At 38.0% G+C, this 26,741-nt stretch overlaps 5 protein-coding genes across 6 annotated transcripts; 3 read left to right on the forward strand and 2 right to left on the reverse strand.

Annotated features, from left to right (window-relative positions):
- Positions 1–5,385: 5,385 nt before the first annotated feature.
- On the forward strand, positions 5,386–12,992 carry LOC110760143 (mediator of RNA polymerase II transcription subunit 15a-like). 2 transcript variants are annotated; one of them, XM_088254484.1, is made up of 10 exons: positions 5,386–5,560; positions 5,834–5,966; positions 6,217–6,328; positions 6,505–6,625; positions 7,399–7,730; positions 7,906–8,805; positions 8,952–9,281; positions 11,701–11,895; positions 11,983–12,071; positions 12,357–12,992. In XM_088254484.1, the coding sequence occupies exons 2-10, from the start codon at positions 5,857–5,859 to the stop codon at positions 12,562–12,564; spliced, it is 2,397 nt and encodes a 798-aa protein (XP_088110610.1). In that variant the 5' UTR covers positions 5,386–5,560; positions 5,834–5,856; the 3' UTR covers positions 12,565–12,992. The 2 variants fall into 2 exon arrangements, with proteins under 2 accessions (XP_088110610.1, XP_088110609.1); XM_088254483.1 differs by having other exon boundaries at positions 7,903–8,805; positions 12,357–12,990.
- Positions 12,993–13,689: 697 nt separating this feature from the next.
- On the forward strand, positions 13,690–15,688 carry LOC110760187 (uncharacterized). Its single transcript, XM_021962412.2, has 4 exons — positions 13,690–13,847; positions 14,161–14,489; positions 14,580–14,929; positions 15,307–15,688. The coding sequence occupies exons 2-4, from the start codon at positions 14,242–14,244 to the stop codon at positions 15,465–15,467; spliced, it is 759 nt and encodes a 252-aa protein (XP_021818104.1). The 5' UTR covers positions 13,690–13,847; positions 14,161–14,241; the 3' UTR covers positions 15,468–15,688.
- A 203-nt stretch (positions 15,689–15,891) lies between these two features.
- EMB2769 (Cwf15 / Cwc15 cell cycle control family protein) lies at positions 15,892–18,886 on the forward strand. Its single transcript, XM_021962323.2, has 8 exons — positions 15,892–16,047; positions 16,759–16,913; positions 17,087–17,193; positions 17,330–17,371; positions 17,469–17,550; positions 18,113–18,203; positions 18,301–18,407; positions 18,523–18,886. The coding sequence occupies exons 2-8, from the start codon at positions 16,783–16,785 to the stop codon at positions 18,644–18,646; spliced, it is 684 nt and encodes a 227-aa protein (XP_021818015.2). The 5' UTR covers positions 15,892–16,047; positions 16,759–16,782; the 3' UTR covers positions 18,647–18,886.
- A 441-nt stretch (positions 18,887–19,327) lies between these two features.
- LOC110760128 (transmembrane protein C9orf5 protein) lies at positions 19,328–22,254 on the reverse strand. The gene is made up of 2 exons (XM_021962322.2): positions 20,151–22,254; positions 19,328–19,744 (listed from the first exon to the last, which is right to left on the reverse strand). Exons 1-2 carry the CDS (start codon positions 22,002–22,004, stop codon positions 19,646–19,648), a joined length of 1,953 nt encoding a protein of 650 aa, XP_021818014.1. The 5' UTR covers positions 22,005–22,254; the 3' UTR covers positions 19,328–19,645.
- Positions 22,255–22,982: 728 nt separating this feature from the next.
- Positions 22,983–26,142, reverse strand: ABCG26 (ABC-2 type transporter family protein). Its single transcript, XM_021962390.2, has 9 exons — positions 25,849–26,142; positions 25,458–25,741; positions 25,209–25,364; positions 24,930–25,113; positions 24,547–24,831; positions 24,177–24,461; positions 23,819–24,103; positions 23,623–23,730; positions 22,983–23,466 (listed from the first exon to the last, which is right to left on the reverse strand). The coding sequence occupies exons 1-9, from the start codon at positions 26,053–26,055 to the stop codon at positions 23,197–23,199; spliced, it is 2,064 nt and encodes a 687-aa protein (XP_021818082.1). The 5' UTR covers positions 26,056–26,142; the 3' UTR covers positions 22,983–23,196.
- Positions 26,143–26,741: the final 599 nt, after the last annotated feature.

Here is a 26,741-nt window from a genome sequence, read left to right on the forward strand (position 1 = left end):
GCAAGCAAAAAATTTGCTTCTAAGTGTTTGAGGCAGTGTCTGTGCTTAGCGTTTGGAAAATTATCATGTACTGCTTCAATCAAGCCTTTTTGCTTGTCTGTGATAAAGACATATCCAGTGCTATTTTCGATTCCAAGGTCCTCTGCCAACGGTTGACAAAACCATGACCATGTTTCATAATTTTCCACCTCAGCCACTGCATAAGCAATATGATACATGCCATTGTTAGGATCCACACCAACAGCAGATAACAATTGTCCAGGGTGATGACCTTTGATATGACAAGCATCAAATCCTATCATTGGCCTACATCCCTGCAAAAACCCTTGTTTAACTACAACTAAGCAAATGTAAATCCTCGGAAACCTTGGCCTTTCACCCTCCAACTCACATTTGATAATGACTGTGCTACCCACATTTGTCCTCCTTAGTTCAGCAGCGTAATCCCATAATAACTCATATTTCTTTTCATAAGTCCCCTCAGTTATGGATGTTGCCTTCTGCCTTGCCCTATATATTTGGGATTTAGAAGCTATAATAGACAAATCTTCTTGTACCTGCTGCTTAAAACTCCCCATATCCCAATTATGCAGTCTAGACAGTTGAGTAGCATATCTTTGAGCTAACCATGTTGAGTTAGCATGAAAGTTGTGGTCAACTGTCCCACAATCATGCACGTCAATCAACTTCTTCACTTGAACCCATTCACTACCATTCATTGCTGAAGCAAAACAAACCCAGTTGTAATTCCCTGCACACACTGCCCTCACACCTATCACGATCATTGCATTTGAATTTAATCATCCTCATGTTTATAATTGAATAGTTTCTAATTGCTTTCCTAAATAGGTCAGTGGTTGCAAATCTTAAACCCAGCTTAAACACAGGGCAAGTCTGTTTCCGGCCTAAATTCATGAAATTTAGGCAATTTCCTCTTTCTTTTCTTCTGTTTCCCATCATCCTCGTCATATGAGCTACTATCCAAGCTTTCAACATCACTTTTAGCAACATTAGTTGACTCCCGATCTTCATCTACAAGGGCATTTGGGTCTTCAACTACTTCAGGGTGGTCTACATAATTTTCAAATGCTTTATCATCCTTTTTCAACAACTCACATTCATTTTCACTCTGCTCATAAGCACTGTCAACAAAATCAGGGTCATCTTCCTTGTCTTCTTCTTCACTGTCTTCATTCCTGTCTTCCACATCAGTCTCACCTATATCAGCCCTATTACCCTCATTGTTCAGGGGCCCATCATCATCACTTGAATCCCAGTCTTCAACTGTGCAAGCAGGCCCGTGATTCTCAGTAAAAGGCCGCCCCTCTTTATCATTGTTCAGTGCCCCACTGCCATTAGTAAAAGCCCCCATTTTCATCATTGTTTAGTGGCCCAATATCCTCATTCAAAGCCGCACCTTCCTCTTCACTATCCTCATTCAATGCCAGATCTTCCTCTTCACTATCCTCATTCAAAGGCACACCTACCTCTTCACAATCCTCATTCACTGTAACACCTTCCTCTTCAATGTGGTGTACATAAATTAGCACCCCTCTCTGATAAGAAAGTGGTACCTTATCACACAAACTTAACAGCTTACCATCCGTGTCTATATCCACTAAGTCATCATTTACTACTCCTTTAAGTAATACTTTCCCTATGTGCCCCAGCAGTTTCACTTGCTCCCACATCTCTAACATATTTATATACTCTACAGGACACCAATCCAAATATCCTACAGACCCTCCACTGTAACACCACTTGTTCTGTTTGTTTTTCACAATTCTACCACCATGATGCACTTCAAAAGTGACCAACTCTTTGTCCTCTACACACAAACAAAAAACGTGTGTCTTTAACAACAGCAAAATAGTATTCTAAGCCAATTATTAAAAGCAAGACAACAAACATGTATACTGCATTCTAGGCCAATTTTCAACGCCAACTAATAGAAAACAAAAATGGGACCACATCAGGAAAGGTATACTGCATTACAACCTACTCCCCCGACAACACATAACACAAAATGCCCTAAACACTATCCATTCGTACACAATGCACATCATTATCAGGTCAAGATTCATTTCCACATAACAGGGCAAGATTCCTTTTCAGAAAACAGCCCTTTTCAGAAGAATCACTTATCGTACACAGGTTGCGCTTCTCCTGCTTCTCGCCAAATGGGCATCGTCGTCGAGTCGCGTCGCTTCTTCTTGCCTTCAAGTTTTCGAAACCAACTCACAGCGCTCTCCCTCTCTCGATCGTATGCTCAAACCCTAGATCTAAAATCCCCAATCTCAATTTTCCCTCCCAAGCTGATTTCCTCTTTTCATTTTTCAGAAATTATAGTGGCTGTTTTGTTACAGATGGGGTCTACAAATCCATATCAGCATGCCCAACGATTGTTTTAGCTACATCAGTCGTTAAAGGTGGGGTCCACAGGAACATGTCACTGTCTCAGATTGGTGGGAAAAATCCCAGCTCAGTTGAATTGACCAATATACCCCTGCCACGTCAGCATTTTAACGGAACTTGGGATGGCGTTGACGGAAAGTGGTTAAGTGACACCCGAAACCTTGGTCAAGGGGGCATAGTGGGTCACTTTAACTTTGAGAGGGAAAAGTGAGAATTGACCAATGTTCCAGGGGGCACTGTAGTAGTTAAGCCATTATATTATAAGCGTTTTTTTTTTCTTTTAAAAATCCTAAAAACATTTTGAAATTAATTATTAAAAAATTGAATTAACTTAAAAATATTAAGACTTCATTAAAACATATCAAAGGACGAAAAAGACCCTCCATCGCCAATCCCTTCTCACAGTTTCTTCAGCTTTCTACATCTTCTCCAAAGCCAACCCAAGCCCCAATCACCAGCTCCAATTCCAGATAAACAAAAACTTTCCAAACCCAATTTTGCATCAGAATCCTCATCTGCGCAGAACCCATATTCTGTACTGGCATCAACAACTTGTTCAAAACCTTCCCCACAACAAACCAAGATTGACAATTCTTTCAAAGAACCCAATTGAGAATCCACTTGAGCAAAAGAGGCCTGGAGAGATTGATACACAAATAGGTGAGTTGGATGCATCTTGCAAAGAGAGAAGTACCTCAAATTGTTGAAAGACAAAAGGAAGTAGCTGGGATTGGATGGGTGGTGTCTTGTTTTTTTTAATTTTTATTCTTTTTGTTTCTGGATCTCTCTTTTTAAAAACAAAATTCAATTCAATTCAATTATTATATTAGTTTTTTAAAACTTTTTAATAGAAAATTAACGAATTTGACCACATTGGCTATCGGTACTAAACAGTGAACACAAGGACCAAATTTGCCAAATTAAAAACACATGTACTAAATTGACTAACACGATAAAACAGAGAGACCATTTTTACATTTAAGCCATATAACTATACTATTTATTAAAAAACATTTTTTATATAAGTGCCAAGTAACGCCACGCGGCTATCCTATGTTTCAAAAAATGAAAAAACACCATGTATAGCCGCGCGGCTATACTATTTATGTAAAAAAAGGGCTCGCCTAGCGATTAGGCGCCCACATGTTAGAAACATTATAGCTGCGTGATTATAGTAATTTTTTTAAAAAAATTTAAAAACCGAGTATAGCCACGGGGCTAAACGATTTATAAAAAAACAAAACAAAACGAGGACCAGCCTGGCGAATAGGTGCCCACGTGTCAAAAACAGTCTAGCCAATCGGCTATACTATTTTTAAAACAAAACCGTAGTATAGCCGGCTGGCTATACTTGTTGAATACATTATATTTAAAAAACGCCATGTATGGCCGCGCGGCTATACTATTTAATAAAAAATAAAAAAGGACCCACCTTGTTGCATTAGTTTATACTTTATAGATATTACTTTGCTAGTTTCAACATTTCCTAATTTGATATTGAAGAGACATAAATTTCATACTAAATCAATATGAGAGTTCAAATTTTTTTTTTTTGTGTGGGAATGTTTGCCTTTGATCGACCTCGTTCTCTCGAGTGCTACTAAATTTGGTTACTCCACACAGTTTTTAATCGTAGAGAATTGCATGCTGAGTTGGGGTGTTTTTGGTAATTGCTTCATTTTTCAAACAACACTTTACATTAAGAATTCTATCACCTCTCTTACTACTATACCCATAAATCTTTGTTTGAAATTGTTGTTCTACTTGTCAAAGAGATTGCAAAATCACCATCTTGGATTTTTGTTACAACAAGTAAGAAATGTGAAACATCAAAATGGGACAATAGATAGTCGGGTAATGGCCTAATAGTAATGGATAATGCTCTAAACTACTCTTATTGATAAAAAGAAAATTGGGGAAAAAATTTAAAAGAAAAAAAGGATCCCAGCATATATATATATATAGCCGCTCGGCTATTTTTTTAAAAAATTTAAAAAGTGCTGAGTAAAGCCGCGCGGCTATACGATTGGTTTAAAAAAAAATGAAAGGGGCTGAGTATAGCCGATCGGCTATACTATTTATTTAAAAGTTTTTTAAAAAAACCTGCCTAGCGATTAGGCGCCAACGTGTTAGAAAAAGTATAGTTGAGCGGCTATACTATTTATTAAAGACAAAAAAAGACGAGGACCCTAGTGCCTAAGCGCCCACGTGTCAAAAATAGTATAGTCGCGCCGCTCAACTATATTATTTAATAAAAATACATTAAGAAAAAAAGGACACTCTGTTATTAGTTTATACTTTATAAATATTACTTTGCTAGTTTCAACATTTCCTATTTTGATATTGAAGAGAGATAAATTTCACAATAAATCAATCTAAGAGTTTTTGTTTTTTTTTGTGTGTGAATGTTTGCCTTTGATCAACCTCGTTCTCTCGAGTGCTACTAAATTCTATTACTGCATACATTTGTCGTACATAATTGCATGCTGAGTTGGAGTGTTCTTAGTAATTACTTCACTTTTCAAACAACACTTTACATGAAGAATACTACCACCTCTCTTACTGTTATACACATAAATCTTTGTTTGAAATTGTTGTTCTGGTTGGCAAAGAGATTATAAAATCACCATCTTGCATTTTTGTTACAACAAGTAAGAAAAGTAAAAAATTAAAAAGGGACAATAGAGACTTGGATAATGGCCTAATAGTATAAAGCAAAAGGTATAAAATGATAAAACATTCAAAATACCAAAAATTGACCTTATTTAATGAGTTTATTAATCATTGAAACTTTTTCGATGATATAATAAATTAACATTTTCTCATATTAAAAATTTAAAATAAAAACCAAAATAAGAACATGTTCCTTTTTTCATCGCACACAACTTCTCTTTTTTTATATATATATATTTTTTTATTTTTAAAATTTGGATACTCTTTCTTAAGTCTTAAGTAAAAAACCAATTGGCACATGCGAAAAAACACCATAAACATAACGAGTTTCGTTCAAGGTTCTCCAATTTGAGTCTTTGAGCCTGATGACCTCCTTTGTTTCCCCTATAGCCCTATTTTCCTAATTGGGAAATATTTCTTTTTCACGTCCGTATTGTTCACTTCAAGCTCCGGATACTTTTCAAAGAAAACGGTAATTATTTTTTTTTCCTCTGATTGGCGTAAATTGTATTGGGTTTTCGATTGTATGTGAATCTTAAGTTTTGGTTTTGCATATGTGAATTTAGGGATTGTATATTGGAGATTTTCATGACAAAATCATGTTTAAAACCAGCTTAGATGGATGCATTTTCTGACACAAAAGTGTATCATCGTTCAAGTTTATCTAGATTTGTACAAATTTTGTACCCCTTTCGTACGTTTTCATTGAAGTTTCTAAATTTTGTGGCTTTTTTTTTATTGACAGTTTGTTGGGTTCCTTGAATTTTGATGGCTACCAATAATTGGAGGCCTCCTCAAGTTAGAGAGCCCTCCATGGATGCAGGCAATTGGGGGAGTCAACTGCAGCTAGAGTCAAGGCAAAGAATTGTCAACATGATGTAAGCGTTTTATTTTTATTTTAGTACAAGCAATAGTCTAAACTATAGTGGCAGGGGTTTCTCACACACACAACCAAGGTGCCACGGGTTCGAACCTGAGATCACTAGTCCCGTTGACAAAAAAAAAAGATCTTAAGAAAAAGCTAATTGGATTAAATTATTTATCCTGATGAATTCACTTTTGTGGTTATGAACACTACCTCCATGCCTTGGTTGTCAGTAACTTATTTTAAATGTATTGCATGTAAAGAATGGATACATTGAAGAGGCATTTCCCCCGCTCTGGTCAAGAGAGCTCACCGGAGCTCAAGAAAATTTCTGTAAGGTTTGAGGAAATGATTTATACTGCTGCCACAAGCGAGGTACTTCCGTAACTCTTGGTCCTAATTTTTCATGGTACAAGACATGCAAGCGTACTTAGATATGTACCTATTCTATTACACATGCAGTTTCTTAAATAGATATTGTCTGTGTTTCAACTTTCTTTACATTTTGGATAACAATGTATTCTAAGTTTAGCATGGATTGCCTTGTACAGTCGGATTATTTTGAGAAAATTGCTCTGAAGATATACTCACTGGAGACCAGATCTCAGAATGCAATAGAAAATTCTTCACCAATGAACTCTGCTGGTAATATCAACAGGCCCCCTGATCCAGGTAAAAACAATTATGAAAACTATGTTACTATTTCATGCACCTGTACAAATTTCAGTTGCACACTGTCAACTACCCCTTTCTTCTCCCGGCCTGCATAACAACAATTTTATTAAAAAAACCAATATGTAATTAGTGAACAAAAGTACAACAACCAAAATTTTAACTAAGACACCTCTACCACATTTTACTTGAAATAATTATATTTACGATACTACTGCTTTCAATCCAAATAGATAAAATAAAGGGTGAACTTCCTAAACTCTGATGAAGTAGATGCCCACAATGAAGCCCAAAACCGAATCCGATTCCATAACTGATCTATCTAATCACCCTTGACATTATCAAAAACTCTCCTATTCCTTTCCACCCACACTACCCAAAAAACTGCCAAAAAAGCACATCTTCCCAGAACTTCTCCCCGTTTCTTTCCTCCAAAAAAATTAAACCTCTCTCCAAGCAATGCACTACAAATTAAGTAATAGTTGTTTTTTTATCTAAGCATAGCTTTTTTCTTGACGGGTACATTCTAGAAAAGTTCTTTTGTCTCCTTATTCCCATATTTCTTACCTGAGAAGATTCATTGTTGACACACACACACACATACAGGCTCGTATGGTGAAAATTCAAGACTGGAATCTGGTTGCTATATAATTTTTACTTTAGTTTTTAAGGCAAGGGATCAATTGATGAGAATAAATGGAATTTATCGTATACCTGGTTTCACATTTTTGTTTATTTATTTGGTGTTTATTCTTTCTATTTCACTTGAGCAGGGTGTTTTGGTATTCAACCCCAAGTCCCCAATCAAGGGCTATCACTCTCTATGCCATTGTCAGCTAATCAATCTCAATCACACCAACAACTCTTATCACAGAACATTCAAAATAACATTCCACCTACTGGAGTTCAAAGTTCTGCTCGCTTATCATCTGCACTACCTTCTTCCGGTTTAACCCAGACTCCCATTTCAAGTACTGTTGGACAAAATCCAAACATCAAAAACATGTCTGTAACTTCACAGAATTCATTTGGGAACTCCATGGGCCAAGGGGTACCCTCCCATATGTCTGCTAGTTCTCAAAGGCAAATGCAAGGAATGCAACAGGTAGTTCTTCAACAGATTTCTGGCTTGCATGGCTTTACCAGCTGTGGCAGCCACAAATTTTTTATTTTTTTTGTTTTTTTGTTTTTATAATATTGGTTCTCTGTTTCTTTCTTATTATACAATTTATTTGGGGTTTTAAAAGTTTTCCTCACCTCATATGCACTCCATGCAGCAGTCACAAACTCAAATTACTCAAGTGCAGCCTCATGAAAATCAAATGAACCCACAGTTGCAATCAATTGACATACAAGGTTCTGTGGCAACAATGCAGCAGAATAATATGACAAGATTGGAGCAAAATCCTGTGTCTTCTTTATCGGGGTTTTCAACAGCACATCAGAACATGATGAATTCATTGCAGCTTAGTTCCAACATGGATTCAGGGCAAGGAAATGCACTGAACTCATTGCAGCAGGTTCCTGTGGGCAGCAACCAACAAACTCCTGTCAGTGCTCCCCAACAAGCGAATATGAATGCCTTGTCATCAGAGACTGGGGTTAATGTGCTACAGGCAAACATGAATTCCATTCAGTCAAATTCTGGTATGCTTCAACAACAGCATATAAAACAACAGCAGGAGCAGCAAATCAATTATGTAAATGAGTTAAAGATGAGACGAGCTGCAGGCCAGCGTGCTTTTTCCCATCAGCAATTGAAATCTGGATCTCCATTTCCTATTTCATCAACAACCCAATTCCTTCAGGCTGCATCCCCTAAAATTTCGCAACATTCTTCACCCCAAAATGACCAGCAGAATCTACTGGCTCACACAAAAGCTGGAACCTCTAGTTCCCCATTTGTCATCTCATCTCCTTCAACTCCGATGGCTCCATCCTCCATGCCAGGGGATTCTGAGAAACCCTCCTCACTCTCAAATGCTGAGAAGATTGGGCATCTACAAGCAACTGGTGTCGGATCACAGATCCAGTCCCTTGCCATTGGCACCCCTGGGATATCAGCCTCTCCTTTGCTTGCTGAATTTAGTGTACCTGACAGTACTCATGTTAATGCTTTGTCAACTATTTCTGGCAAGTCAAATGTTACCAAGCAGCCTCTTGAACAGTTGATTAAAGCGGTTAGTAAAGCTGATTCGTTTACATCTCTCTCTCTCTCTCACGGAGTGCTTGAAATGTTTTATCAGTAAGTACTTTCTAAGTTCTTGTTTTCCTCAAATTCCTTCAACTGTATTTGACATAAAATTTATGTAATTTGAACTTTCAGGTGAAATCGATATCTTCAAATGCATTGAGTGCCTCAGTCAGTGACATTGGCTCAGTAGTGAGTATGAGTGATAGGATAGCAGGGTCAGCACCAGGCAAGGGATCTAGTCGTGAGGATTTGATTACCATGACAAAGTGTTGTCTGCAAGGAAGGAATGTTTTGACTCGTGATGGAACAAATGGGTCTAGGAAAATGAGGCGCTTCACTAGTGCCGTGCCCTTAAATGTTGTGCCATCAGCTGGCAATGATAGTTTCAGGCAGTTGGCTAGTTCAGAGACATCTGACCTGGAGTCAACTGCAACATATCGTATCAAGAGGCCTAGGATTGAGGTATTAATCCTTTTTTTGGTATATGCTTTTAGAAATGACAGCTGTTGCAGTTGTAAAAGCTTTGATTGGGCACACTTAAAATATTAAAAAGGGATATTACGTCATGAAATGAAATTTCCAGCAAGACTGCAAAGCTAGTTGCTTTCCTGCACACCTATATGTGTTGCTTCGATTCAGCTGCATCAAAATGGATTCAGCTGCATCCTCAACTTGTGATACTCGCAAGTGCACGAGCCGTTTGGTAGTATAGCATATGTAAGTGCGAGGTCGATTCCACAGGGATTGGTGATTGAATAATCCAATTCAGTTTTCCTATACAAAACAGAAGAACAAGAAAGAAAATAAATAAAACAAGAAAGAAAGAAAAGAAAATAACTCAAGTAGATAAGTTCCCAAGTTCAATTAGATTAACGGATTGATTCTAGCTAAAGTATGATTAAGCCATGGTGTTTGGTCAAAACCTTGTGTTCCTAATTCCCTAATTTGATCATTTGTTGTCTAACCTAAAACTAAGCATTAGGAACCCATTAAGCATAGAAGAACATTTTAAACAACCAAGTATGTATCTAATCCCTGTTGTCGAATGTCCATACATACTCTTCCTATCCATAGTTCAATTCGAATTAAAGCATGGTGTCTACTCTTAATTCAAACCAAGATAGCTAACATGCAAGCCTAAATGGTGATCAATCATTCAAACTAGCATATTAACTTATAAACATAATGAATAAGAACAAAAACCATAATTGAAACTTGGAAACTAATTAAACTTGAATACTTAAGAAAGAATGTACATTACAAATAAAAGTAAAGTGGAACTAAGAAAACTTGAAGGAAAATTTAGTAAACTCATTTTGTTACAACAATTTACAACTTGAAAGGAAACTAAGAGAATTTGAGGGAGAGAAGGGAAGGGAGCTCTAGAGAAATGTTTGAGAGCTCCCCCCCTTGGGGTGTGATTTGAAGCTTGAAGGCTTCTCTATTTATAGGGCTAAGAGGGAGGAACATCATGATGGATTCCCACACCATCCTTCATCTTTTGCTGCACCTCAAGCATCTTCACATGGGTTCAAAGGTGATCAGTTGTGGCTGCCTTTGCTGCCAACCCATGTGGTTGCCTTTTGGTTGCCAACCCATGTGGTTGCCTTTTGGTTGCTGAAAAACGAGTTTTCTGAACCAGTCTTGGTGTAGGAAGGCCAGAGGTTTCAAAACGTATCCAATGGTGCTCAAATTTGGATATGTTATACTAGACACCCATTGGAACAACTTCTATGAAGAAAGTATTCCCATCGGAGGAGTAGAAGTGTGCGTTTTGGGCCTTGCAAGTTGGCAGCCGAACAGAGACTGGAATTGACTTCATTTCATTTCTTTGCTTTACATGCATGCACATGCTTTCTCTATAATAACTCCAGCATGTACCAACTTGATCCTTTAGAATTTCATAGCTGGAATGCCTCCCCACTTCACTCATTATGTTGGATCCAAAGTCAGTTGCAGCATGGGTGAGGCACATGGCTTAAAGGAGGAGACAAGGCTCAAAGCTGGCAGCTGCAAATCCTCCTCAGCATGGTTCAGTGTTGGACGGGCTGAGCACTCCACAAATGTCCAATTGGGCTGAAATTTGGATATGTTGTAGTAGACACCCATTGGAACAAGTTTCATGAAGATCTTCACCTCATTCGAGCCCCATAGCATGCTGATCCAAGGCCAAGAAGTTGACCTACGAAATTGGGCTGGAAAGGGGTTGTAGCCAAAATGTGTTTGTCTTTAAGCTCATATTCCTCATATGCCAATCAGCCCTTAACATGCATGGATTGCATCAAATTTTATCTCTTGCTATCTTAACCTACAAAACACACAAACATAGGTAAGTGACTCAATAAAGAGAAACTAAGCAAAATCACTAAGTAAAGAAGGCATGCAAGTGTATGAAATTATGGACTTATCAAAATAGAAAATGAATTAAAAGCACAAGTTTAACTCAATAACATAACCAAATCATAAGCTAGAAGGGTACAAAATGATATACAATTATGAACCGATCAATATGCATATGCTTCTTGTGTGCCTGGAGTGCTTTGGCACATTCTGAGTGAGGCACTTGCCTCTGTGTGAGTCCACTGTAAAGAAGTTACATTGCTTATAGATTAGAGGAAAGAAGAAACTTTTGTTGAATGAAGTGATTGTTTGTGTTTGGGAAAAAATTAAAAAGTGCATTTGAGGGTATTTGAGGGCATAATGAGAGATTCCTTACTGGACTAAGAAATTTCTGAACCAACCTGAACACATATCGTTTATTGCTGGTCTTAACTCAATGTTATTTGTTTAAACAGTTCCCCGTCTCAAAGTATTTCAATTTCTGGTCAAAAGGCTTATTCCTGCTTCTTCATTGGACATAATTTTGTGGTTTATCTTGCAGGCTAATCATGCTCTTTTGGAAGAAATAAGAGAAATAAGGCAGCGGTTGATCAACACAGTTGTTGATATCAGTGATGAAGATGATGACCCTAGTGCATCTGCTGCCGATGGGGGTAAAGGAACCATTTTCAAGTGCTTTTTTGATGCTGTGGCTTTCGGTCCGAACTTGAAATCGCAGTATGCTTCAGCACAGATGGTGGGCTCTCAAACGTTAATGCAATGACTTCTTACCTGTCTTCAAGATATTTATATTTCGTATTTACCTGCCTTTAATATGGTGCAGTCACCAATTCAGCCATTAAGACTGCTTGTTCCCAGCAATTATCCCAACTGCTCTCCAATACTCTTGGACAAGTTTCCAGTTGAAGTCAGGTGAGGATAGGCACTCTGCCTTTACATCTGCTGCTGCTGCTGTTACATAAACTAAGAGATGTAGCATTTCTTATTGAGAATTCTCAGCCATATGGGCTTATGTCCTTTCGTATTTACCCCCATTCTGGTGAAATCCTATTTCAAACTTAACATGCCGTAATGATCAAACAAAGAATCTATTCCTCAGTTTGTGTCGGTGACAGTATGTGGCGCTGTAATGGTCAAACAAAGAATCTCTTTATTTATTTTCAGTTCTCTTTTGACTTTACTGTTCTGCTTTGGCAGTAAGGAGTATGAAGATCTATCTGTGAGGGCAAAGTCAAGGTTTAGCATATCTCTACGAAGTATTTCACAACCCATGTCCCTTGGGGAGATAGCAAGGACCTGGGATGTTTGTGCATATGCAGTTATTTCCGAGCATGCGCAGCAGAGTGGCGGAGGCAGTTTTAGCTCAAAGTATGGGACATGGGAGAACTGCTTGAGTGCTGCTTGATCATCTCTCTTCAGACCGGAAAAAGCTAGTCCAAGGGTCGTTATATAAACTGTGATGCATAGTTTTTCTACCGCTTTTTTGCTGCAAAGATGAAGCAGTTTTAGGATAGTCTGCATGTATAGGAGGAACCTGTGATGTTTTGTATATGGTCAGATTTTCCGAAGTGAATAATCTTGGGATAGTTCTTGTTGGATTTTTCCTAGGTAACTTCTGTGTGTTGTAGTTTGGATACTGTAAATCATCTGTGACCTGTCTGTATGTTTTCGTTGGGTTATGCCGCATTATGCAGTATTCTGCTACGTCTTCTTGTAACAAAATGGTATCAATATTCTGCATTCTGCAGGACTCGTGTGTCATGACCGCCTCTCGCAGTAATAATGTGTGAACTGTCACAATGTGAAGCCGTTCGTTAATTTGTTTTTTCCCCCTTTTAAGGGAGAGAATGGGGATATGAATTGTTTATTAAAAAAATGGAGAAATGAACCTTATCGGTTTTATTTTTTTGTTCCTTTTTAAACTTATATTTTCTACGGCTGCATTTGGATCGCTGAAAGAAATTCACTCTCATTTATTTTCCAAATGGATGAGAAATGGAGACTCCTTCCTCATGTTTGGTAACGTTGAGGAAGCTGTTTATGTTTGATTTATGTAGGAGTTGAACAAATATATATTTTTTCATTATACAAAAACATATTGGGGCGCGCAAATACGGGCTTAGCCAAGTTAGCTAGAGCGGATGTGTTCTCCACCTGAGTTTGAATTTTCTTCCTCGTAGTGTAGATTATATTAAAGTAAAATATCATTTAGATTAAAAAAATCATATTGGGGTAATCATAAAAACATATTTAATGCTCTTTTTTTTTACTACCTATGCGAAAGGAAAATGAAATTCAAGTGGGTTGGAGGGTTTCATTTAATTTCTTATGTCACCGAACATAAGAAATTAAATTATTTTCTAAACTAATTTGCTTGCAAACCAAACGCCTACAATTTTTAAGTACGGGTGTGAGACGAAGGGAAAATAGAAAAGATTAGCAAAAAGAAAAGAAAAAATAAAGAAGAGGATAAACTGGCGGCAGCTAGAGTTCATAAGCCCAATGGGCCGACTTTGTACCGAAACAGAACCAAAGCGAAGAGGAAGGATGATTTATATCCCAAACCGACCCGGAATTTTCACGTCTTTCTTTCTCATACAAGAAAAGTGCTTGACAGAACCCAAAAGAAATGCAAATTGCTGGCTTCAGTCTCTGGTCGAATCAAATCGAAGAACGAAATTGAACAAGGTAAAAACCCTAAATTTCATCAACGCAAACTTCGGATGAATTATTTACGTGTGGATTCAATTGTTTGTTCGCGCTATTTTTTCCTTTTACTCCAGTACATCTTTCTGCGAATAAATCCCCAAAATTTTAGATGTACGTTTCGATGCTGAGAAAAACTTGAGAGAAAGTTAAAATTTCTTCGAAGAATTAGGAAATTTGAGCTAGTTTTGTTTTCAGCATCCGGTGATTAATTTAGGTTGCATTAACACTAAATTGAGTCTGATTTCTGATGGATGTTTTGTTGAAATCTTTCTTCTGCTTGCATCAACCCCAGTACATAAATCTAGGCTAAGTAACTGAAAACGAACTTAAGAAAGGAGAAGGGAAGTTCCAGAGAGAGAAAGATTGAGAGAGAATGGCGGACTATCACTTTGTATACAAGGACGTGGAAGGAGCATCGACGCAATGGGACGACATACAGAGAAAGCTAGGGAACCTACCGGCAAAGCCACCGGCGTTCAAGCCAGCACCTTTCACTCCAGCCGAGGACGAAGCCTCTCTTCCAAAGGACAAGTCCTGGATCGATGAAAAGACCGAACAGGACCTGGAAGACCTGGAAGACAATCCCGATCTTGACGACGATCGCTTCCTTGAAGATTACAGGTCCCTAATTGTTCATTATTGTCCTAATTACTGCCTTGCTTACTTCATATTGAAAATGTAAATGTGAAAATTGGGTTGGTGTTGGATTAGGAAGAAGAGGCTGGCTGAGTTGAGAGAAGCAGCTAAGGTTGCGAGATTTGGATCAGTTGTGCCGATTTCAGGATCAGATTTCGTGCGGGAGGTTTCGCAAGCTCCAGCTGATGTTTGGGTTGTTGTGGTTCTCTACAAAGAAGGAATTGCAGAATGTGGAGTGTTGATGCAGTGCTTGGAAGATTTGGCTACGAAATACCCAGCTACCAAATTTGTCAAAATAATATCAACCGACTGCATCCCAAATTACCCAGATCGTAATGTTCCCACTGTTTTGGTGTACAACAATGGTGCTGTCAAAGCAAATTACGTGGGCTTGCAGAGCTTTGGCAGGAGATGCACGCCTGAAGGTATTTTCACTTTGAATTTAATTGGGTTTTTTTGAGCTTCATGTTTCATTTTGCTTTCATTTGCACAGATGGAGAGATATTCCAGCTTCTGTTGGATTATCAAATGGGAAAATGAATTGAAATTCTTAAGCTTTGCAACTCAAGTGAATTAACATGATGTATATTATTTGATCACAAATTTTTTTGACCATAAACTTCAATATTGGTTGTGGCGTTTTGCTGCATTTTGAGATCATTTTGGACCATTTATACATGCCTTTTCCTGAATTTGGATACGCATGATTAGTATTATACTTGGCCCTTGATGTGAGCCAGTATTCTATGAAATTTCTTAACTCTTTTTGATGAATTTTCTTCTGTGCATTCCTGAATATCAGGTGTGGCATTAGTCCTCTGCCAATCAGATCCTGTGCTCAATGATGGCCAGAGCGGAAATGATCGGTCAAGGAAAGCTGTGATCGACGGAGTTCGCAAGAGGTTTATAGAGAAAGTTGTGACAGAGCATGAAAATGATGACGATGGATCTTCAAGTGATTAGGCTTTATATTTGTCCCTTTTGTAAGAGTTTGAGTTTAGATGGATCAAATGACTCTTGTTTGTGCATCTTTTTTGTTCTTGTACAACCTTTTTGGTTTTCCCATTATTTGTGAAAGAGTATATGATTGTGATGTGTTAAGAGTAATGACGTGAACTTTGTATGATACTAGAATACGGGTATGCGATTTACCAAAAATACAAAGAATACGGATTTAGTATCAATACATGTGGACGGGTTATACAACGTGTGATCATATTTCAGTACTATATTATAATTACTCGAATTGTCACAATATAAATCGATTTTTTTTCCTTTTTAAGGCTTATGGCAGCTAGAGCTCCTAAGCCCAATGGGCCAACCATGTACCCAAACAGAACCAAAGCAATACGAGGATAATTTTGTATCCGAACCGACCCGGATACTTTCACCGTCGTCATGCTTTCTTTTTTTTTATAGGAAAAGTTATACTTTCTTATATATGAACGAAGTACAAATTGCTTTCCAGCACGAAAAAAAAACGAAGTACAAATTGCTAACGTTTCTCTCTGCTCGGATCAAATCGAAGAACAAATTCAAGAAGGTAAAAACCCTAAACTCAGGATCAATTCTTTTCGTATGTGTTCAAATGATGTTGGTGCCAGTTTTTGTGCTTTAGTATTTCTCTCTGCAAATAAATAGATGCCAAAAGTTTTAGGGTTACGTTTGGGGCTGAAGAAAACCTGGGAAAAATCTAAAATTTTCTTCGAAGAATTGGGAAAATATTGTTTTCAGCCTCCGGCGGTTAATCATCTGTTTCCTTTCTCTAATTTTTCGTGGATTTCGTTGCTTGTTTGCTGAGAAAAGCATGGAAACGAAAAGAAGCTGAAATTTCAAGTTGCATTAACTCGAAATAGAAATTGAGTTTGATTTCTCTTGGATATTTTGTTAGAATTTCTGTTCTGCTTGCATCAACCCCTCTTTCTTTTTTGGTCAAGGCCTTCCTCATCATCGGCTTCTTCTAATCTTTAAATCCATAACTTTCCTGCCACCACCAGGAAAAAGAACGCCATTTTCAAATTAGTGTATGTTTTGTATAAAAATAAAAGAAAAAAAATCTTAAGGATAACTCAATGATTGAAAATAACCTTGAATTTCAGTACTCTCTCCCTCACACACATTTGTGTGTATGTTTTTGTTTTATTTTTATGTGCTATTTGCACTCAGATGTATTTTATGAGCATTGTACGTATGTGATTATTGGTGTACGCTTGTGGATGGGTTGTGAATTTTAAGTTTATTGTTTGGTTGACAGGTTTTGTGAATATAATTTGAAGACATGACGACGGCGGCTCGACCCACGTGGGCACCTGCAAAAGGTGGTAATGAACAAGGTGGTACTCGGATTTTTGGCCCTTCTCAGAAATACTCATCAAGGGACATGGCAGCCCATACAACTCTAAAACCCAGGTTGGTCCTTGTCATTGTTACAGATATTGATTTTTGTTAACTAGTTTGGAGTGTGTCACATCGAATTCTAAATTTCCACTCTTCCGTTCAATATTTCTGGTCTTTGTAGCTGGTTTTCCTTGGATGCCAATTTTAAACTTTGTCTTTGTTGGTGTGTTATGTGTATCTAACAGAAAGGAGGGGCAAGACACCCAGGACGAGTTGCAGAAGAAGAACCTCCGAGAGGAGCTGGAAGAGCGTGAGAGGAAGCATTATTCATCAAAGGATAAATCTTATAGTTGTATGATATCTTCCTCACCTCTTTTTAGTGCCTTTCTGGGGGTGGGGAGTGGGTTTCTTTATTTGTCAATTTCTTGATTATACAGTGATGTGATATTCTTTTTTCATTGTTTCTAATTGGTATGTGCATTGTGTAGATGACAGAGATCGCAGGAGAGGAAGCCAGCTGTTGTTGGAAGGTGTATATTCTAGCTCTTACATTTCACATTTTAAGGTAGAAAGTTCATTTAAGTAATTGCTCGCTTTACTAACTGCATAATATCTTTATGGTAATAGGGGGCAGAAGGGACACTGAAATTGTGCCGCGTAATGTAGATGCTGATGATTCTGATGTGGAAGTCAAAAGTGATGATGAAAGGTTGGTATTCATTGCATATATTTTTGAATGAAAATGCATAAATAATCCCCAGTGAATTGCTAGCCTAGTTTTGTGTTGAATTATCATAGTTCTATCAAATCTTTTGTTGCAAGGTTATGTGAGAATAGATAAAACTTACCTGATGGTTTTCTAAACTTAAGAAAGAGGCATTGTTTATAAGTCATGTATGTAGTGAACTAGATACGTGTTTCTGTCTTCCAGCTTCTTTCATGGTTACTATGGGCTTTGTTTGCTCAACTTCGAAACTGAAGAACCAATGTGCAGAATTTGTTTTATCACAATCACTCATAACTTGTCTGCTTACAGTTGAGGATGTTTTTATTATGAGGTAGTGTTTATGGAACTTCTTGGTTCCCGACTTTCATTTGAATTGATAAAAATATCTGCAGCTCAAAAATAGCTACTTAAAGACTTTCAACAATCTTTTCATTTGTTGGTAGTTATGATTCATTTGCTTGTATAGTTCAGTCCGTGTTTTGTGGTGGAATGATATTACCACTTGATTTGCTGATATATTTGGACCAATTACTTTTTATCATAGTTCTGAAGATGATGATGATGATGATGAAGAAGCTCTGATGGCCGAGCTTGAACAAATTAGGAAGGAAAAAGCAGAGGAGAAGCTACGAAAGGTGAGATATCTATGAAGTGATTTGACACTTTATCGTAAGATTGTCAATTGCTTTGGTCTCACTGATTGTAAGGAATGTAACTTTTATGCTTCCACAGGAACGACAAGAGCGGGAGGAAGAGCTTAAAGTCAAGGAAGCAGAGCTTCTCCGAGGGAACCCATTGCTTAATGGTGCAACAGCCACATCCTTTAGTGTGAAAAGAAGGTTAGTCAAGATTTTACTCATGGCTAGTTCTGTGATCAAATTTTTTTTTAAAAATAGTAGCTCTATTGGGTCTTTTTTTCTAACAGCTCTGTTCTTTCTGCATCTTTTGGCCCAGATGGGATGATGATGTGGTGTTTAAAAATCAGGCCCGTGGTGAAACCAAGACTCCAAAGCGCTTCATCAATGACACTGTCAGGAATGACTTTCACCGCAAATTCCTGCATAAATACATGAAGTAATGTCATAAATCAATCTATATCTTGAGATGGGACCCCCCGAGCAACAAAGTCAAAATGAACTTTGTCTTTAACAGTTGTATGTACTATAATGTTGCAATTGAATGCACTGTGCTTGATTCAAATTGGCTTGTACTGAAAGAAAAAGAAAGGGGTGTCGAAGATGTAAGGCTTGTAAGCTGGATCTTGATATTGAATGTTACCTGTTTTATGAAGTTGGAAGGAATAGTTTGTTTTGTTGAACTTGTTTATGCAATTGGTTTGCATGAATGGTGAATATTTAAACAAGTTGCAGCTTGGTCTTTTGGTGGCCTACGATATTGGTGAGGTGGGGATGTTTCTAATATATCTGATTATGATGTGAAATTATAAAAGTCGACAAGTTTTCAGCTTCCTTTGATGAACCGAGGTTATCGGAGGAATGCATCGTTCTACGAAAATGGGCATGAATACCCAGAACTAAATCCATGGTTTCATTTGGAAAAAGTGAAAGTGCTGGTAAAGCAATGTGACTATCCGGAGCTTTTTGTTGCACTCAATTTGCAGATCGACTGAAGCAATGCATAATAGCACTGTAATGGACTTTAGATTTTGAATTACCAAAGCCGCAATGTATGGTTTGTAAACAACAAAAATAAGATATTACAAGAAAGTTGCTTATTGACAGCTAATTTGGTACTAGAGTAACACACAAGGAGAAAATCTACAAATTTTCATTTCACTGCCAACAATTGATAGGATACAAATTACAGCCACCAATCTAATCTTACATCGAATGAGGAAGAGAGATACCATAAATGAACTCATCTTACTATACAAAAAATACAAATGCAAAAAGAACTCACAACAGCCTGTTTCATATTAAGATACAATGAATTAACACACCATGTGAGTGGGGGAAAGCACTCACAACAGACTGGCAAAGAATAATGTGCTTGCAGTTCAGATTAAGCTGCAAACAAATAAATAGAAACTGGTGAGGAAATCAGACAAGCATGCTCTCTACTCAACTTTATTCTTCGGTTCATCCAGAACAAATTCCACGTACAAATCCTTAAGCGCAATCACAACTGTAGTTATGAGGGGACCCATAATTGCACCCTGAGAACAACACAAGAAATAAGAAGATTAGCTTAAGATCGTGATGACCAAGTTGAATGCAAAGTTTATGTGATGTGATCAAATGTATGAAACTTAAGATATCTGATTGTCAATATTATGTGAACCTCCCCTAAGCAATGAAGAATGTTTTCAACACTGTTGTTTCATAATCTCCTCCACTGATGACAAAAATGACCTTATATCCTCTTCTAGGAATTCCTACCCCTATTTTAGTCAGTTCACTAGGAAGAAGTAAACCACTCACCCCCACTCCACTAAGTTTTTGAATTGTACAACGAGATGACTTCCTAGAATCCAGTTAAAAAGATGCAAAATTGAAACTAGTTCAACTCTTAAATTGGCTTATTTTCCGAAGTAAAACAGTTATCATCAACATTGTATTTACCTCGAGTGCAGATGGGAACAAGGTCATTCCACCAAGGATGCTAAGTCCTGTAAGATATTCACTATGACCAGGTATATCCTCCTGAATTTCAGATGCGCCATAATCCATAAGCACGAGATGAATAACGGACAAGATGATGGCTACTATATATCTCCCTTCCAGTACCAGTTGAAGAGCTGCTGGAATAGTTGCAAACCATGATGGAAAGATTGGCAGCAGAGAGCTGAGGATTGCAAGAACGGTGGACATGTACAAGAAATGTATTTTGTACAGTCTTAATAAAAGCCATGTGAGACATCCCTGAAAAATTGCAATCTCAGCTGTAGCCAAAAGAACACCAGATATAGCATTATCAAGAACTTCAACACATCTAACCCTCGCAGACTTTGAAATTGGAAGCATACTCATCACTTGTTCAGTCACTCCACCAGACTCAGATGTGATCAGATAATACAATACCCAGAAGAATACCATTAACTGAGATACAAAATTGAAAATCTCAGCTGCTCCAGAAACAATGGAACTACCAACGGAGAACATAAATTTTGCACTACCTCCAAGAACAGATGTACTACTAGCAAGTATGCGTTGTGATACATCCATTCCTCGAATTGCAAATCCTTTTGCCTTCTCAACTAAATCCTCCCTGGTAATTACTAATTCCCTAACAATTGCATCAACCTCTGTGTAAATATGTCCCCATTCCCTCTTACTGATCCGATTTCTCAAACTCAGAAGTTTTTCTGTGTACGGAGATGGGCTAGCTAATGCCGTTGAACGCTCTGAAGAATTGGCAGACTGTCTTACTACAAAATGCTTAATCCCAGTTGCAAATTCTGTCATATTATACTGCATTGCCAAACTATCTATCTGGTCTGACACTGTTTCATACAACTTGGAAGTGTACCTATCCACCATTCCAGGCACATCATTCTCCTCCATCCACTGCTTAATACCAATCTTCTCCGTGTAATTGCTCTCTTCAACATGTAATTTCAATGAAATCACTGCATCTTTACTCTCAACTCCAATCTTATATGAAAAGAATGTGACACCAACCAAAAATCCCACAATCATACCAAAAATCAACCCAATTGCCACAACGGTTTTCAACCTTATCAATATCCTTCGGGTGAAAAAGGCGCTAATTGGGCTACGACGAAAGCTACTACACCTCAAAGAGGATACAGTCGACATTGTCGAATCAACACCTTTGGCACTAAACAAAAAGCCTAATCCAAGAATTGCCAGAGAACCAACACCACCAATTCTCTCATAAGCAAGTATAAGTATCCAAAACGATACCAGCCACCTTAATAACTTGGAGAATTCACTCTGATGCCTCCTTCTGTACTCAGATTTAGGCTTTCGGAGAAAAATCCGGAAACAAACTTCTCGAATTTCAACCAGGGTACCAACAAAAACTCGAAATATTGCCACAGGGACAGCCAAAACAGTCTCAGTGAGGCCAAGTCTTAAGGGTTCAGACCAAAATCCCACAAAGGTTTGTTGTATACCTCTGAGAGGAATTGAACAAAGCACAGCCCACTGAATTGGTCTCAAGTATTCCTCTAAGAGCTTGCCCACAGCGTAAAGTATAAAAATTGTAAAGGCAAGGCCAGCATGAGCCATGGTTATGTAGAGGGCTAAGCGTACCTGGGGATCGCCGGAGAGGTTGGTTTTGTGATCTGGATCGATGGGTTTTGACGGGTCCTTCTGCAGAGCCTGGGGTTCAGGCAACTGGGGCTCAGGGGTTGATGATTTTCGAATTGAGGCTGATCGGAACATGTCCTGCCATGCAGGGCTTGCAGAGGTTGCTTCAGAGCTTGGGTCTGAGTATGGCACTAAAGCCATCTTGAGAGAGAGAGAGAGAGAGCTTTATATCAAAGTTCGAATCTTTGAAGCTCTAACACTTTACTGTCACTGAAAACAGAGTTTCTTATTATAATTTATATGGAAGGAAAGGTTGGAATTTTTTTTGTTGCTGTGTTGAACTGAACTCAGAAAAACAGAGTTCAGATGGAATGAAGACTGAGAGACAAGAGAGAGACAGATGGGTAATCGGGCAGTTGAGTGGATGGAGCACAGACAGAGAGAGAGAGAGAGAGAGAGAGAGAGAGAGAGAGAGAGAGAGAATAAGAACCAAGAGAAGAGAGTCCAGGTGGGGTGGGGCAGGCAAGGCTGAAACGTGTGGACTTTTGACCATGAATGAGGGTGTGTCTGTTCCTCTGGCTTTGTAGTTTGTGGATGGCCTGTTTTTGAAGATACTGAAAAGAGTAAAGTTGTTGTAAGTGTAACTCGTATTATTGAATCACAAGATATTTTCATAAAATATTCGTCGAACAATGACCAAATTGCTCCATCACTTTTTTCACTTTACTTTTATGATAATAAACTTAATCCTGTCCAAAACTTTCTCTAATTATATCTTAATCCAAAGGGTTAGAAATTAACAATAATAAAATCCAAGGTTGAGTAAAATTAGGGGGCACCCGGGCACTCTTTCTTCAATCATCTTTTAGAAGCTCATTTTGTAATGTATTACCTGTTTCCAGAGTTAAATCATCTTCTTAATCTTTAATTAATTTCTGTATCAATGAAGAAGGAGACTTCAAACAACATTGTCTCATTTTGTCAAACTTTTGTGCTGATTTAAAGTTTATTTGCCCAGATATATGCAATGGCAACTCCAAGACAATGCCCGGCTATCTCATAAAACAAGGCACAAAAGGATGAACACATAAAGACTGCATAGAAATTTATGACATTGGTGGGCTATCTCACAAATCAATGAAACAGGCCAAATATAACTTGTGCTTCTGAGTACGGATATTCCTTAATCTTACTCAGTTATTTACTTCTGATTTTCACTGCCAAGCTAAAAGTTTCATTGCTTGAAAGCTTGGGTGAAAAAAGTGGAGATGATCATAGTACAATCCCTTAACCCAACACCGAAGTTCCTCTCTTGATTTGAACCTCTGCAATTGGGAAACATAGTAGAGCTTTGATTTCTCAAAGGTATCCATACTAAATGGAAATTATACATTCACATATTGCTTATACTAATTCTTCTCCGAAGGCAAAAGTAGGCGCATATCCGGTAACTTATTGCCATGGCCAGCAAAATCCATACTTCTTCCATGCCTCCATTCAAGTCTACCATGTCAAATGTAGGTGAACTCTGCAGAGACCTACACCCTCCTTTGCTTTCACACTCATATAGTTGATCACCAGAATACTGCACTTTCAGTAGAAGCCGAAAGCCGTAGTACATAAACGACAAGTACTTCAACCACTGCATAAATTTCGGTATATGCTGCAAACCAAAACAACATGATGTCACATAGAAAGAGTGAGTGTAATATAAAGACTCCGATGTTAATGTAAAAGGTTACTTGTAACGCAAGAAAATTTGCACAAGTTAAAAATTGTCCTAGAAAATGTGATTTCGGGTCAAATTCAATTAGATTACCTGCACATAATAGCCTCCAGTGAGAAGAAACAGCATTAGTATCAGAGAGGCAACCATCCCAGCCCTCCTAATACTCAAAACTAGAGCTCCAAACAGTTCTCCTGCCCCCTAATTAGGAAACAATTGAAGCTGTTTTATTCAACCATCAAACTAGAATTAAATTAACTTCATGTTGGAATTGTTAATTTTGACTTACTTGGCTTGTGACAGCTACCAATAATACGGAAAACAATGTGAGGAAGAAGCAAGGAACTGTTCTTATAAAGCCAGCCATGAAATACACAATCAACATGAAAAAGGTGGGATATAATACATGTGCCATCATGTCACACAGAGTGCTGCACACGTAGTATACGCTTAATCTATACATGTCTGCTTTTCTTTCCTTGACCAAGAAGACTTTTTCGAATGGAAACACGTATACGGCTCCAAAAATTGATGAAGATGTCCAGAAAATGCAGATGTAGAACATTAAGCCGACCTGCAGAAGAGTTTATATTGGGATGTTTATATATTTGATTCGATTTTATGACCCCCGGGTCACTGAAATTTACCTGATCTCTGAGTTGAGCCTCAGTGTCAGTCTTCGATTTCCACCAAAGAAGACCCAACAAGACTGCAACTCCAACCGCTTGAACCAGTCTTAGCTTATCAAAGTAGTCCCTGCATCTCTCTCTAAATGTTCTCTTAAACAATATCATGAACTGCTCACACCAGGTGATTGTCCAATCTTTTTTAGCCTGAATAGCTACTCGAAGGTGGTCTGGTGCTTTCGTTGTTCCATGATTCTCTTCTTTTTCTTTTGGCTCCAGCTGAGTTTTGTATTTGAGTTGTAGGTACTAACATAAATATAAAAACACATGTTGAGAGAGAGGAAGATACAAAGAATTTAGGTGCTGGAGATTTTGAAGTACTAGTTCTTACCCTGACCACAGCCTTCTCAGAGTCGAGGGTCCCTTGCCCTTGAGGTACCACGAGATCTTCAGGAACACTAATGTCGTTAACTTGTCCAGTGGCTAAATCAAGCAAGAACTCTGCAGGATTCATGGGAATTTCCGGGATGAATCTCAAAGACGAAAAGTACTCCAAAGACTCTGCACCCTTTCCATAGTACACAGGGTAACCTTCTGATATCAGCAAAAGTTTGTCAAATGAATGAAACATTCTGCTTGATGGTTGGTGGATAGTTGTGATTATTGTCCTTCCACCCTGTAGAACATCAAATGTGATTTTTAAATTAGCACTTCTTCCACAATGGAAATATTCACAGGGATCATTTCTTTCACAATGGCATTTCACTATTTGACCTTAGCAAGTCCTTGAAGAATCAGAAGAAGTCTATTAGCTGAGGTAGAATCAAGGCCTGAAGTTGGTTCATCAAGCAACAACAATGAAGGATCAACAAGAATTTCATAGCCTATACTGGTTCTTTTCCTTTCTCCTCCTGATATGCCTTTGATAAACCCTCCACCTATTCGTGTGTGACGACATCTATGATCATATGGGAGTAAATTTAGGACAAGAGTTCTTGAAACAAAGTTCTAGGTTCACCATGGAAAAGAAAATATTAAAGATATAGTATATACCTTTCAAGACCAAGCTCCTTAACAATCATCTCCACTCTTGCATATTTTTGCTGTCGGCTCATGCTGCTTGGAAGCCGCAAAAAGGCAGCGAAAACTAGAGTTTCTTCCACAGTTAATTGTGGGAACAGCACATCATCTTGTGTCACAAATCCAATCCTGTTGAGGTAAAACAAAAATGAAAGAACACAACATTACCATATCAATCAAATTTCCATGAACAAAGAGAGGAGCTTCATGGAGTTGGCTAACCTCCTCTTAAGAGCTTGATTATATGGGATGTCATTGTAAGTTATTTTGCCTTTGACATTGTCTAGTATTCTTCCTCCAATCACTTTCAGTAAAGTAGTTTTCCCACTACCAGAAGGTCCCATCAGAGCAAGAATTTCCCCTGGCCCAATGCTTCCTGTTATCCCCCTTAATATCTGCTTGTAATTATCTTCCATGTTGAGTTGTGAGGCTACTTTTGACACCATTGCTTTCACTGTGTTGCTAGAAGCCTTGCTGCTTCTCACCCTAAACTCCACATCTTCAAACTGCATTGTAAATATAAGCACATGAAGATCATAAGCAAAAGAAGAAGAAAAAAAAAAATTGTTAAATTTGCTAACTTCAATTCAACTTTTTGTTTTCAAATTACTACCTTAAGAAAAATTGGAAGAGGCCCATCTTTATTGGTATTAGAACTCTCATCTTCTATGTCAATCTCTGAGTACCTGTTTCTAAGGTATGCTTGAGACATGAACTCTAGGTTGTGACCAAAGCCACTGCTCCCTGCAATCTGCATAGACCCCATTGTTGGGGGTGACATTGAGATGTCCTCAATCTCATCATCTCTCCTAATCTCCATGTTTTCGGACCGCCAAACCCGAGACCAAGGTAGAAGAAGCTGAAACTGTTTTTAATGGGGGGGCTGAATATCAACTGTGACAAACCAAAAGCTTGCCTATATAGTTTTGAGGCAGGGTGGTGTTTGGTAAGCCACATGCTTTCAGTGCTTAGTTTAGGTCTTGATGGAAAAGCTTGTTTTTATTTGTTATTCTTATTGCAACCAATTCTTGACTTTGCTTGGTAAACATGCCAAGGACATGACTAAAAATTAGCTCTTTATGGCACCCTAGGACTAGGACTAGGAATGAGAGCTCATTTCAGGCTTACATGCAAGTCACTTTGTATTGCTTCATATTCTAACCAAAGAAATAATACTCTCAAGTCTATTTGGCTTTTAACTATCAATAATCTGTCAAAAAGTAATAACGATAAAATCTTCACTGCTAGGGATATAAAATAAATACACATATAATTTATATCATTTGTAATTTCTTTTAAAATTTAAGATTAAACTATAGTATAAATCACGGGTTCTTCCTCTCTTGAATTGCAAAATTTTCCATCCGTGTAAAATGCTCAATAGTTTAATTCTTAACTCAAAACATCTAAGTCAAAATTTAACTTGAAAAACTACATAGTTGGGTTTACAAAGCTTCAAGTGAGAGGATGTCAACCTTAAGAGAAATTGAACAAATTTAAAATGAT

The sequence above is a fragment of the Prunus avium genome, chromosome 6 (assembly GCF_965620075.1).
Source record: "Prunus avium chromosome 6, drPruAviu1.hap1.1, whole genome shotgun sequence".
In the NCBI taxonomy this organism is placed as follows: Eukaryota; Viridiplantae; Streptophyta; class Magnoliopsida; order Rosales; family Rosaceae; genus Prunus; species Prunus avium.

Excerpts from the sequence above, each read along its gene's own strand:
- LOC110760143 (XM_088254483.1), top strand. The coding sequence starts at position 5,857 with ATGGCTACCAATAATTGGAGGCCTCCTCAAGTTAGAGAGCCCTCCATG. Across the intron at positions 8,806-8,951 it reads TTGAACAGTTGATTAAAGCG|GTGAAATCGATATCTTCAAA; the intron begins GTTAGTAAAGCT and ends TTGAACTTTCAG. Across the intron at positions 12,072-12,356 it reads AAGTTTCCAGTTGAAGTCAG|TAAGGAGTATGAAGATCTAT; the intron begins GTGAGGATAGGC and ends CTGCTTTGGCAG.
- LOC110760187 (XM_021962412.2), top strand. The coding sequence starts at position 14,242 with ATGGCGGACTATCACTTTGTATACAAGGACGTGGAAGGAGCATCGACG. Across the intron at positions 14,490-14,579 it reads CGCTTCCTTGAAGATTACAG|GAAGAAGAGGCTGGCTGAGT; the intron begins GTCCCTAATTGT and ends GTGTTGGATTAG. Across the intron at positions 14,930-15,306 it reads CAGGAGATGCACGCCTGAAG|GTGTGGCATTAGTCCTCTGC; the intron begins GTATTTTCACTT and ends CCTGAATATCAG.
- EMB2769 (XM_021962323.2), top strand. The coding sequence starts at position 16,783 with ATGACGACGGCGGCTCGACCCACGTGGGCACCTGCAAAAGGTGGTAAT. Across the intron at positions 16,914-17,086 it reads CATACAACTCTAAAACCCAG|AAAGGAGGGGCAAGACACCC; the intron begins GTTGGTCCTTGT and ends TGTATCTAACAG. Across the intron at positions 17,194-17,329 it reads AAAGGATAAATCTTATAGTT|ATGACAGAGATCGCAGGAGA; the intron begins GTATGATATCTT and ends TGCATTGTGTAG.
- LOC110760128 (XM_021962322.2), bottom strand. The coding sequence starts at position 22,004 with ATGGCTTTAGTGCCATACTCAGACCCAAGCTCTGAAGCAACCTCTGCA. Across the intron at positions 19,745-20,150 it reads TGTTCCCATCTGCACTCGAG|GGTGCAATTATGGGTCCCCT; the intron begins GTAAATACAATG and ends TGTTGTTCTCAG.
- ABCG26 (XM_021962390.2), bottom strand. The coding sequence starts at position 26,055 with ATGGAGATTAGGAGAGATGATGAGATTGAGGACATCTCAATGTCACCC. Across the intron at positions 25,365-25,457 it reads AATCAAGCTCTTAAGAGGAG|GATTGGATTTGTGACACAAG; the intron begins GTTAGCCAACTC and ends TTACCTCAACAG. Across the intron at positions 24,462-24,546 it reads CTGAGAAGGCTGTGGTCAGG|TACCTACAACTCAAATACAA; the intron begins GTAAGAACTAGT and ends TATTTATGTTAG.